This window comes from Lagenorhynchus albirostris, chromosome 5, assembly GCF_949774975.1.
Source record: "Lagenorhynchus albirostris chromosome 5, mLagAlb1.1, whole genome shotgun sequence".
Lineage (NCBI taxonomy): Eukaryota > Metazoa > Chordata > Mammalia > Artiodactyla > Delphinidae > Lagenorhynchus > Lagenorhynchus albirostris.
In genome coordinates this window covers 30,881,152-30,894,278 of record NC_083099.1, presented here as the reverse complement: position 1 = coordinate 30,894,278, position 13,127 = coordinate 30,881,152, and the positions used below count along the sequence as shown (strand labels likewise).

The 13,127-nt window shown below is 49.3% G+C and overlaps 1 protein-coding gene across 1 annotated transcript in view; it reads left to right on the top strand.

Moving 5' to 3' along the window:
- Nucleotides 1-13,127, top strand: part of EPHB1 (EPH receptor B1) — a 290,260-nt gene that overhangs the window by 203,710 nt on the left and 73,423 nt on the right. The window contains exons 7-9 of the mRNA XM_060149500.1: nucleotides 2,525-2,687; nucleotides 6,484-6,592; nucleotides 7,412-7,476. Coding sequence (XP_060005483.1) covers nucleotides 2,525-2,687; nucleotides 6,484-6,592; nucleotides 7,412-7,476 — 337 coding nt within the window. The remainder of the gene's footprint in view (nucleotides 1-2,524; nucleotides 2,688-6,483; nucleotides 6,593-7,411; nucleotides 7,477-13,127) is intronic.

Sequence of the window (13,127 nt, the reverse complement as noted above, 5' to 3'; positions counted from 1 at the left end):
CAACTGCTCCCAAGCCACTCATCACCACCCCCATGCCACTCATGCTCCAGAGATGCCCACTCACTTGCAGGCTCCTGAAGCCCTTTAGGGCTTTTTTTGCAATCCTGTTTTATCCTGTTCTCAGGGGATATTCTACTCAGTTCTCACTCTCCTCACTCATCCATGGGGCTAATTTCTTTCCTCTTCCATGACTCACTCATGTCACCCTTTCTCGGAGCCCCTCTCAACTGCCTTGTCACTCTAGGCTGGGGGACCTCCTGAGCTGCCCTCTGCCAAGTCACTCACTCAGCACTGCTGTCATCTCCTGTTTGCTTTTGGCCCCACACCACACGATGTTGCATACCCAAGGGCAGGGACCATGCCTTGGTTCCTGCAGCCCTTGTATTGTGCCCAGCACATGGTAGTGTGTCATCAATATGACCGCCTGGCCAAATGAATGAATGATTACACATCCAGTCATCTCTGCCTCTGCAAAGTAGAATTTCTTCATATTTTAAGACCACGGTAATTTCTTATCATGGGGCTGTATTCTTTTGTCCTGGTTCAACTCCCCATGTTTCTTCTGTCCTTTAACTAAGGATGTGGCTTACAGACCTCTGGTCATCAGCTTTCCTCTCATTTGTCATCATGCCTCTTGGACTGCTGTGCCTAGAACTCGTCACAGTGCCGTAGATCTGTACGTGGGACTCGGGACCTCCTTCTCAGTGACCCAAGATCTTCATTTTCACTAATGTTGCCGTTTTACTCTAAGATTCATGGTGCAAAACAGGGGCAGACCCAGACTCTAGACTTCTGTGCCTGCACACTGGAGGATAAGCCACCATCTTCGCAATGCTCACGGGGGAATGATTAGAGACCAGGAATGGTGTTCACGAAAGTGCTGAGGGTTAGGTGGAAGGATGAAGGGCAGCAGTGAAGAGAGTGCATGGGCTGGAATAGTGAGGGGTGCTTTCCTAGGAGAGGAGGACTTGAGGGGTGTAGGCGTAAGGAACCTGGAGACTGCAGAAGAGGCCTGGAGAGGCATTTCAAACTGGGAAAACAGCCTAAGCGAAGGCCTGGGGGCCAGGGCTGTGGTACCTGGAGGGGCAGCAAGGTGGCGATTTAGGGGCATGTGAGAGATTGGAATTGACTTTGTTATGAAAGACCCGTGGACTGAGATTGAGGAGTTTTGTCTTTATCTGATAATAGCTTTAGGGAGTCGGAGATCTTTTTTTCTTTTTTTTTTTAATTAATGTGTATCCCTTAGAGTTTTTTTTTAGATGTTGGGGGTAGGAGTTTATTAATTAATTAATTTATTTTTGCTGTGTTGGGTCTTTGTTTCTGTGTGAGGGCTTTCTCCAGTTGTGGCAAGCAGGGGCCGCTCTTCATCACGGTGCGTGGGCCTCTCACTATTGCGGCCTCCCTTGTTGCGGAGCACAGGCTCCAGATGCGCAGGCTCAGTAGTTGTGGCTCACGGGCCTAGTTGCTCTGAGGCATGTGGGATCCTCCCAGACCAGGACTCAAACCCATGTCCCCTGCATTGGCAGGCAGATTCTCAACCACTGTGCCACCAGGGAAGCCCTCAGAGATCTTTTTTACAAACGAAGTTTAGTTTGGGTAGGGAGGGAGTGGCAGAAAAGATGGGAGGCTACAAAAGTCCAGGTGCAAACCATATATTACACAAGATCAGCAACAAGGAGAACAAAAGCAAGGACCCTTTAAGGGCACTCACAGTGGATGGGAGGGTCAGAAGGAAGAGACCCAAGCAAGGTCTGTGCATGCCAGAGGACACACGTGTGCAGGTAACAGGGACTGCAGAGGGCAGGGCAGAAGGTGCTGGAGACAGTGACACACAGGAGGATGGGGCTGACCCCTGGATAGTGGGAGAGGTGAGGACCCATGCCCTGCTCTCCAGGAGAAGGGGCATGTCCTCCCTAGATGCTAGTGGAGAGGAACTCAGACTATGGGGACCCAGACGGACACACACCAAAGCGAAGGCAGAAGCAGGTAGTCCAGAACGGCCTCAAGTTTTCAGTGGAGTGAGTGGACACAAAGCCATTTGTCTAAGGACTTGAGGGCCCTTACGGAGTGATCTAGAATAGCCACTGTGCGGGGTGACCGAGAAGATCTTGAGTGAGGAGAGGAAAGACCAGGACTCAGCAGAAGCAACAAAGAGAGAGGCAGGTAGGGTGTGAACGTGACCCAGTTTGCTTCGGCTGAGGTCAGAGACCAGAGTGGGTTTGCAAACCTGGATGTGCTTTGTGATTCTGTCTCTGAACCCCGGAGGCGAAGGAGTAGAAAATAACTGTGTCCCCCTTGCCAGTCCATGAGAGCTCAGCCATTTGCTCAGACCCCTCTCTTCAGAGCATCACCACCACATGGTCCAGAGCTGATTTGGCATTCTTTAGGTCCAGGCCAGCCTGTCCCTGTTTCGAGGGATGGCTTGGGGCTGGGGACAACTTCTAGCAGGTCTGCAGGACCAAGAACTGAGGGGCCCGCATGCTTAGGAGCAGGCTGCCCACCTCTTCCCCTTGCTTTTCTGCAGGAACACAACGAGTTCAACTCCTCCATGGCTAGGAGCCAGACCAACACTGCACGGATCGATGGCCTGCGGCCCGGCATGGTGTACGTGGTCCAGGTGCGCGCCCGCACCGTGGCCGGCTATGGCAAGTTCAGCGGCAAGATGTGCTTCCAGACTCTGACGGATGGTAAGAAGCAGGCTGGTGACCTGGGTACAGGGCAGGACGCTGGAGGAGGGAAGAGCCCCCCGCAAGGCTGTACTCGCAGACAAAATGCCAACTGCTAACTGGATTCCAGTGGAATTCCCAAGGAAGTGTTTGTCCCCAGTAGGGCCATGTAGACTCCTCGATTCACCAGGCAGGGCATCTGAGTCTGGCCCGTTTCTCAATATCTAGTGGATTTGCCTTGGAAATGTCTATGTACCCCACATGCGCAGAGGCCCCCACGTGTTGGCCTGTGTTTGCCCAGCAGTGAGACACACACAGAACTCAAGAATATGCCTCTGTTGGTGCCTGTGTGGTTTTACCCTCACTCCCACTTCACTCCTCTGTTCTGGAGGCTGGGAGCTGAACACGCAGCCTCCTTGTATGAGCTGAGGACTCCAGAAAGAAAACAGAGGGACACAATTTGGGAAGTGGCTGTCCCACGTGTCTCAGAACATTTGAAGCAGCTTCATGTGTGACCCTCAGTAGGTCCTGCTGAGGCGTCTCCAGAGAGCATGACCACTGGTTTCCGAAATGTCCCCAAGGCCACACAATCTGTCACCAAAAATACTTTCACCTTTGAGCTTTATTAGTTCTCTGTTTTAACAATCGCCCCTAGTCCTCTGAGATCTCCTCATTTAATTGTTATGAAAATCCAATTCCCTGTAACCTCAGCCTTGTGTATGGGTGTCTGTCTCTACATTAGCCACTTACTGTAGTGTATGTATTCATTTACCTATCTACTATCTCTCCACCTATCTCTCTATATTTATTTATTCACTGATGAGCTGTTTCCTGATAGTTTCCAAGGTGTCACTCTATTCCCAGCGTCACAAATTGAAAGCCTTTAATTTTTCTTTCATTACTTAAATTATATAGAAAACACTCTGCCCTTACATAACATTTTATTTTAGGCCAGCACTCTCTGATGAGGCCCTTAAGAGGGCTTGAGGTTTTCTACTGACCCATATTATATTTTGAAACAATTTAAAGAATCATCAGAAGATTTAAAAATCAAATGATTTTATATAAAAATTATACTATCCATTTTCTTATGAAAAATTGTAAGAGAAGCCAATGCTGGTGGGCATCCTAGTGTGAGGACTCTGCCTTGAGCTGGGGGCTTTCCCCCCACTTCCCAGTGATCTGTACTTGGATGCTTTGATGTGAGCTGTCTGGCCTTTGTAGGATGAGAGTTTGCAGCCAGCTCTGAGTTTATTTTAGGTGAGTTTTGGTTCATAATTTGAGGATAGTGAGCTAGGGTAGAAAGGTGAGCCACTTTATCCAGATGAATAATACTGCTGGTATGAAAGAACACAGGCTGTCTTCGGTTCCTTAAGGATTCTGTTCCCCTCTTTGCACCTCACTTACCATCTAGATTTATGGGCACTTTGGCATCAGGAGGTACACAGGATTAAAAGCCCAAACTCAAAATGCTCTGAGTACTGGTCTCTTGGCAGTTCTGCTAGACAAATCAAGAAGTAAAAATTTCTCCCAAGAAGGCTATTCCTTTTACATTTGGCAGTTAAGTTTTGTAAACCCAACAGAGGTTGGATGTAGGAGAGTTCTGGTAAGTGGCCAAATTCGAGAGTATTTATCGTAATGACTGAGGTTCACACATCGGTAGTAATTATGTTCACTGAGGCTTCAGGCCTCCCTGCAGCACAAAGGTGAGTCTGAAGGTTGTCAGTGATAGGGTCACTGGGGCGGGCAGGACCTGTGGGATCCCGCCCAGGGTCAGTGACCCTGCTTTGGGCAGGTGATGTCCACATGGGGCAGAGCTGCTGTGGTCCTGGATGCTCTTAGCTACAGCCTGCTAACTTTTTACTTGCTCACCTCATTTTTTTTTTTAAACCCATTTATACAGCAGGGTATCTACATGTTTACCACGTATTCTGGGTGATTCTTATGCACCCCAGTGTTTGAGAACCATCCTTCAACTCTGTGCGTGGCGAAGGAGACTTCTAAACCCAAGGATATTGGTTCTCGAAGCCTCTGACTCTCTAGAAATTAGTGGGAAAGGGTGAAGGTCACATGGCTTAGGAATTTTTTAATTAACATGAATTTTATTTTATTTTTTGCCAAATTATTTTTTCTTTAAACACACATATTACAAAAAGCTCGCAGCAGAGGGAAACTGAAACTCTACCTTCAGTCTTTTAAATTGATTTCTAGAGAGTGGGAGACTTCAAGAACAACATCCTTGTCTTTTTTTTTTTTTTTTTTTTTTAGGGTAAGCAGGCCTCTCACTGTTATGGCCTCTCCCATTGTGGAGCACAGGCTCCGGACGCGCAGGCCCAGCGGCCATGGCTCACAGGCCCAGTCGCTCCGCGGCATGTGGGATCTTCCCAGACCAGGGCACGAACCCGTGTCCCCTGCATCGGCAGGCAGACTCTCAACCACTGAGCCACCAGGGAAGCCCCGTCCTTGTCTTTTGAAATCTCATCCTCCACCCGCAGAGTTGAAGCATGGTTCCCAAACGTCAGGGTTCATAAGAACCACCTGGAGTGCTTGGTAAACACGCAGATACCCTGCCTTTCACTCACAGGTTCTGATTCAGTAGGTCTGAGGGGCCTGGAAATAGGTCTAACAGTCGGGCTCGGGTGATTCTGATGCAGGGCCTGAGAACCTCACTTCAAGAGGAATTATTGTTAGGGGGGCCAGATAAAATACAGGATGGTCAGTTAAATGTTGTGAATTTCAGATAAACAACAAATAATGTTCTAGTCTAAGTATCTCCCATGTAATATTTGGGTCCTACTTAGACTAAAACATTATTTGTTGTTTATCTGAAATTCACATTTAACCGGCCAGCGCATACTTTTATTCACTATATCCGCCTACCCTACTTGTAATAGCACATACTTAGCTTGACCTCCGTCTGCCTCAGTCCCGAACATTCGATAATGGCTCCTTGACACCAAGTGAGAGAATAACCACAATAATAATAATAGCCCACTGGGCCAAGTGGTCTATATGGCTTAAGGAAAAGAGAATTCGTATTAAGGACATCTGTGATAGATCACACACTGTGAAATATGTCACATGATCTGATTAAAAAATTTATTTTAACAGATAAGAAGTCTGAGAGTCAGAGAGGCTAAATGCTTTGTCCGAGATCACCAAGCTTCCCCGTGGTAAAGCCAGGGTTTGGGCGAGCTCTGTCTGTCTCTGTGACTGGCGGGCAACCGCTCCCCCGCGTGATACAGCCTGGTTCTAACACCAGCGGAAGCCTGGACCCATTCTCTTGAGTGTGAGCTTGAGAGTGCTGGGCTGTTTTCTTGGCATTTCCTCCATCCTCTGCAGTACTGGGTGCGGTGCTGGCTGGCTGCAGATACGCTTAAATCTCTGCTCAGCGAATCTGTCGACTGGGCTGCATCTCAGCGACTTTGTGTTTTAGAAGGTACTTCAGCAGTGGTTTCCATTCCCCCCATTAGACGTACCCTTAAGGTGGCTGACAGACCTTTGAGAGACCTTCCGAATGAGGGCGTGTAGATCGGAGTCACCTCTGCTCTGGGACCAGTGTCATCAATTTAGTTCTGAGGTCCTCTGTCACTGCTGTTTTGCCTTTATTGTTGACACTGTGATTTGGTTTTCGTTGTTTTTGTTTATTTGTGACAAAGATTACTCTTGGTTTGGGTCAGGCTTACAGCTCTGAAGCATAGAACCTATCTATCTGTTTATCTATCTATCTATCGTCTAATGTCTTTGTTGTCATCACTGAGTACCAGCCCTATGCAAAGGGCATACAGGAAGCTTCTAATGCCTCTTTCTCACCTAGACGATTACAAGTCTGAGCTGCGTGAGCAGCTGCCCCTGATCGCTGGCTCGGCAGCAGCTGGGGTCGTGTTCGTCGTGTCCTTGGTGGCCATCTCCATCGTCTGCAGCAGGTAGGCCCCCCGCTCCTGCCCCCACCTGCTCTCCTTAGACCCAGGAAGCCCCGCTTGTGGACCCCTCCCATGCCATGCAGACTGGACAGGGCCAAACTCACCACAGTCATCATCCCATCTCCATCCACAGGCAGCCTAGAATTCTCCAGATTATTTATTTTCTCTGTGCTTGGGATAAAATCTGCTGTTAAGAGCTGGGCCAGCCTCTGAGCATTCATCCTCAAACCTCATTTTAGCCAAGACGTTTAGCCCACCTACACACACGGTTTTCCTGGAGTGACAGTTACAAAATTGCACTTGACCCACTGGAGCATCACACCATGTGCAGCAGCCCATCCTCTGGCTACAGAGCTATAGGGCCCTCGGCACAGGGCACAGTGGGGCAGTAGGGGAGCCAAGGAGGAAACGAGGAGCTCTGTGTCCTTCAGGAGGGCAGGCCCCGAAGGCCTTGTGAATTTTTAATACTGTTGCTGCTGCCTTGGGTGGTTAGCCCAGATTCAGCTGGCCCCTCCCGAGAAGTTCTGCAGTGCGGCCAGAGTGCTAGTAGGCATCATCCAGAGCCTCTGCACCAAGCTCTGATGGAGACGTACAGCCCCGCCCGGCCTCTGACAGACGTTGACTTGAAAGACCTCCACCCAGCTGCCCAAGGTGGTGGTCAAGCCAGAATGCTGGCCACGACAGGAGCTCCATTTAAAGTGAGAGTTGCAGTACCCAATCCCACGAGATGCCTGGGTGAGCCCCCATCAGGACAGGAGGCCCGGGGGCAGGGTGGTCGGGGTGCACCCCAGCTGAGAGCGCTCCTCTCCCTTGTGTCCACAGGAAACGGGCTTACAGCAAAGAAGCTGTGTACAGTGATAAGCTCCAGCATTACAGCACAGGCCGAGGTGAGTAGAAAGTAGACACCTACCACCTGAGCCCCGGAAAACCACTGAGTCGAACAGGCGAGCGCTTGGAGGTCTCCTTATAGCCAGACTGGCCAGTCCCAATCACAAGCCCCCTCCCGGCCCCCAGCGCCCAGCGGCTGGGTCCCCAGGGACTGAGGCTGCCCACCCCATCTGTGTCCACCCTTCATGGGCACTCATTGGATGCCTGGTGGGTAGATTATCTTCTGCATTGATAAGCCCATAGAGGACATGGGATGCAGGGAGAAGATTGGGTTTAGCAAGCCAGTGAATCCTGAAATCAGACCCAGTGGGAAAAGACAGAGGGTTCTCTATTAACATCTTCTGCCTTATCTTATCCAATGGAGCGGCTGGGGAATGTGTTAACCAAATTCACAGGTAAGTCAGAGAACACGAATGTAGGGAATTAAAAAGATAGCAGAGCCCAAGAGGCCGAAGTGTTGGGATATCTCCCAAGTGTTTTCTTTTAAGCAGTGCCTTTAAAAGTTTTTCTCACTCATTATCTACTCTCTTTTTTTTCAAAACCTAAATGTAATATTTTATAACTAAAATTTCCCCTCGCCAGCGTGCAACGTAAAGGCCTGTGTCAGGATTATTCTTTGATCTGTGTAATGACAACGTTTCAGGATCTGCACAGGTCCCACTCAGTCCAGAAAGCAGAACGCTTAGATCTTTACAGCAGACAAGCTCTGATTCTAAATAACTCCTTTTGAATTCCACGGACACCCTCAGAAACCTGCCCCAGCACTGTGTGCTGTGCACTCTCTGTCCCAGGCTTCTGCCGTGAGCTGCATCTCACCTGAGTCCTGCTGGGCAGTGAGCATGCAAAACAGGCTCCGTCTACACACATCCTAAGCTGGCTTTCACTGGGCGGTTCTGGGAGTGGAAATGGGCTCCAAGGCAAAAGTTTTCACCTGAGGTCACCCAAGGCAGGAGAGTGATGCCAGGTTGCTCCCATGGCAGCTTCACTGCGGAGGGGCTCGTGTTCGGGCGTGGCCAAGGTCGATGCTGGCTGGAGCTGCACAAAGGCCACTCTGTAGATATGGCTTTGTTTCCCGGGGGGCTTTCAATCCAAGAACAAGAACCTGCCAAGGGTCTGTAGAGGACCAAACCCCTGGCAGCTGGGCTGCTGTTCCACAGTCATGGCTGGGAGAGGTCTGTGGGCTGGGCACCGGCTGAGGCTCCCACGGTGGTCCAGGCAGCCCCCATGATCAGGAGCACAAATGGGGAGTGAGGGTTTGGGAGAGCAGCCCCCTTCTAAGGCGATAGGCACAGCTCCTGCAACACTCAGAGTCCCATTTACCCCTCTTTCTTTCCCCCAGCAGGCCAGTTGGGCCTCCATTTTAACCAGACATCACTGGTTTTAGAGGGGAAACTAGAATGTGTTCTCTCTCCTTTCCTCACATCCTGACTCTGCACCTCACGGCAAAATCTACAGATGATTTTTCTTATAGTAACCGGGGCATTTCCCTTCTAGGAAGGGCCTTACCTTCCTAAGAACAGAGACTTTGATTTATCTGTGATTCTTAAGTTAAGGTGCCCCCTTCCAGGGTGCCTCAGAATTACCTGGAGGGCTTTCTCCACTGCCCTGCCTCCCTACCTCTGCCTCTCGGGATTCTGACATCGCCCCGCCTCCCTGCTCTGGGCTGACTCCTGGCCATGTTGAGAGCCACTATAAAGTCTATTTCAGATTTGGCATCCTTTGAACTCTGGATGAAACATTTAAAGACGGCCATGTGGGCTTGAAAGCAGAGGACACAAAATTGGGTTCAAAAGGAAGAGTGCCATTTTGAAGACTAGAGACGCCCAAAGGTGAGAATGTCCCTTTTTAAAGGCATGTAAGTTAAGCCTTGTCACCACCCCTTAGTCGGGGTACAGAAAGTCCCTAAGCATCAAGCTGGGGTGCATCTTGCTGCCTTTTTGGGCACTTCAACCTCAGACCTGACCATTCTGCTCTGAAGTGGCCGGCTTGGCCGGGCCGCCACATGGCACCCACGTGCACAGAGGTCTGCTCCCAAAGTGCTCACAGCCCGCTTCTGGGGAACTCTGTCCCCTCTAAGACCAACAGAAGGAGGCTTCCCTGGTTCTCAGGGTCCACAGAAAACCCACCACCCAGTCTGCAGTAGCAGAGGCCTTGCTGCAACCAGTGAGGGTGGGACCCGGGAACGCAGAGTTCTTCACGGACCAGAGTTCGCTCCCTCCTTGGCCTTAGAAGTCTGTCTTCTTTTAAAATCCATTCTCCTTTTTATAAATGCTCTTTCCTCCTATTCATAACTGTTCTCTTTTTATCCAGTCCTCGAAACCTGGCTCCTCTTTGCACTCTGGTTCTCTAAACTCATAGCCTCATGCTTTGAGCTGCATTAGTGCATTTTCTCCCACGGACATCCATCATTCTGACTAAAGCTATTACTGTTGGAGAATGACAGTCTAAGAGCTGTGGAGCTGGGAGAAAACTCAGCACACATATAGCAGAAGAGGAAACTCGAGGCTCTGGTGGAGAATAGGCCTGGCCCGAGACGGGGGAGGGTACGAGTAATTAGTTATGGAAAGCCTACTCGGTGCATTGGGAACTTTATGCTGGAGGCTCGTGTCCATCCCTCTGACTCTGACAACCACTCTAGGTGGCAGACATTAATGACATGACTTTGCCTGGTCTCACCACTCATGGGTGGCCAAGGTGGACTGCACACCCTCTAAACCTGGCTGCAGAGCCCATGATCTTACCATATTTCAGAGGCGCAAGGTGGCTGGAGGTCAGAAGCAAGTCAAAATGGGGTGAGGACTAATCTCAGAAGCCCTGGTTGGTGGCTTGTTGGTCCTCTCTCTGGGTCCCACTGCAGGAGGCAGAAAGGTGGATGCACCTGATGTGAATGTGTGCACATAACCATTCCTGGGCCATCCACGTGCATGTACCTCACTGTGGGACGTGGATGGTAACCTGGACATCTAAGTGCTTCCTGCCCTGAGAGGGACAGAAAACCTGCAGCAGTTCCCCAGCCTCACTCATCAGTACCCGAGAGGGCCCCTGCCTCTCTTCCCCGCAGGCAGGGAGGGCATAGGGCCACATACAGAGGTCAGCGGCCCCTGCCCTCCCAGACCTACCTTTCAAGCTGATGCAAAGGCTGAAGGAGACATAACAGAAATGTTGGCAAACATAATACCTTCTCTAGTCCGTGAAGCCCTGGCAGATCTGGTCAATTTGAGAATGCCAAGTGCTCCCTAAGGCACTGGCTTACATCCCCACTCTGAGCCTGCAGCACAGAGAACAGACTTGTAAGGGGGGATTTGATTTGGGTGAAAGAGACTAGAGGGAAGGCAGGTAGGGAAGTGAAAGTGCATGGATGCTGGACTGAAGAGCCTGGGAACCTGTGGTTCATGTTCAAGGGTGGGTGGGAGTGTGGGTTTCCCATGTCGGGGAAGAGGCAGACAGACGGAGTGTTCTCGTGGTTTCCGTGGGCCAGTCTGCAGAAGGTGCTGGCTGCCTAAAAATTGCCTGGATGGGATGATCCAGGTGGGCTAGGGTAGGCTGGGTAATCTATCTTTAGAAAACTTCCAGTTGATGCTACATTTTGGAAGTGTTACCAGGTACTTATGGGGCTTGGATGGACAACTATACACTTGATGGTGATTGACACTGCACTGATTTCTGAGATGGATGGAGTGTGCAGGCGTGGGGAGAGAAGAAGATAAGGGCTTGGTAAGGGGTCAAGGGCTTTCAGAAAGCAACCCTAACAGAATCATCTCCTTGTTACAGGCAACTGCAGATATAATCACCGAGCTACTTTTGTTAAGCTTTGAGAAAAGCAAAAACAGATAAGATATGTGTCTAAAGACCATAAGACTGGCAAACACACTAATTTTCACACAGGACAAGAGGACAGAACACAGGGACCACAGAACAGGAGGGTGAGCTTGATCCCTGCCAAATGCTCCAGAGACTGGGAAGCAGATGGGTTCTAAAACTAAATCATTGGGAACGAACACAGGATTGTTAAGAAAAGTTATGGGGACCTCATCTCATTTACTAGGGTTACGCATTTAGTAAATTCAAGAGGAATTGTATACATAGTGGATTTTTATTTTGGCAAAAATATTTTATGATCTCCCATGGGAAAGCATTGTAAAGTGGGTACAGAGCTGGTCATCATACGAAAAGATAGTGGGTTAGTGAGTCTGTCAGCCAGGAAGGAAGTCACCAGTTTTATTCTAGTTCTCGTCCAATTCAATCTCTTGTTCGTTTGATTGTTTTTTAAATTCATGAGTCAGGTGCAAGCCTAGGGATGCTTATCAAGTCTGTAGGTAACAGTCGGGTGGCTCAAGGAACTCCACAGAAGACAGAATCAAAATTCAGAACTATACAACAGCTTTGAACGCTAATTTGAAATCTGCAAGACAAAATGTTAGAGGGATAAATCTAGAAGCTAGTGTTGGTTAAAACAAAAATAAAGCACTACAAAAAGGAGGAGACCTGACTTGCTATCTGTTTGTATGGAAAAGTTTCAGTACTTAGTTGATCACATGCGTAATAGGAGTGAGAAAAAGCTAATAAAAAAGGCTAAGCACTCTTACTAATGCAGAATAATACTACTAAAAGCCTCCAATTTGAGCACTTACTATGTTGAGCACAGTAACTTTAAATTAACTAATTTCAGCCTCATAACTGTCCCATGAGGTAGATTTGGCATGTGAAGAAACAGAGCCTCAGAGAAGTCAAGTAGCCTGTCCAGAGTTTTATGCCTCTGTGGTCACAATTAAAGTTGGGATCAGAGGAGGTGATACACAGAAATGCTGTCCTCTGTGCTGGTGAGAACACATCTAGAAGGACGTTCTTGGTTCTGGGGACCCCATGTGTCAAGAAGGACTTTGTCAACAAAGCAGCTGACCCATGGAGGGTGCCAAGTCCTGACCTGTCACCTCAGAGACACCAACCGATTTGGTGCTGGAGAAGTGCAGGCAGGAGCCTGGGGGTCAAAAGCATGACACCATCACAGCAAAAGAAAGGTGATACTGTTGTGCTTTGTTGTGTTAAATGGAACCATCGGTGAGAGATCCAAGTAGGCAGACTTTGATTCAATATATGAACAGCCCCCCAAACTGGAACTGTACACACAGAGACAGGCTGCTTTGTGGGGAGGGAGGTAAGCTCTCTGGTCTTGCAGAGACAGATATCAGTAAAGGCTGCTGTAGAGGATGTTGTAGAGAGGATTCCTGCTTTAGGTAGGACACTGGACTTGATTCGACCCAAGATTCTGCACCCAGCTTTCTTGACTCTGGGTGGGAGGGACGTATCTGAACCGTTCAGGACACAGCATCCAGTGCACTGGAAATCGCCTTTGGACACCAGGGTGAAGGTCAGGTGTAGCTGGAGGAGGGACACAGACCATGGATATTTTGGCTGCCTCTCCTGAAGCTAACAGGAGCATTAGTACCTGAACATGAGTAAATGAGGGCCTATGGGAAGAGGAGGAAAGGCCCCCAGGTGCAAAAGGTGGCTGAGTGTTCAGTGAGTGTTTATTAAATGTCAAATAAATTTAACGAGCTAGCTTCACCCATTTGTCTGCTGCTGGCTCAAAGCCAGAGCCTCTAGAAACCAGGGTAACCCTTTGAGTCCCCAGCTCCTGGGCTGTTGCCCT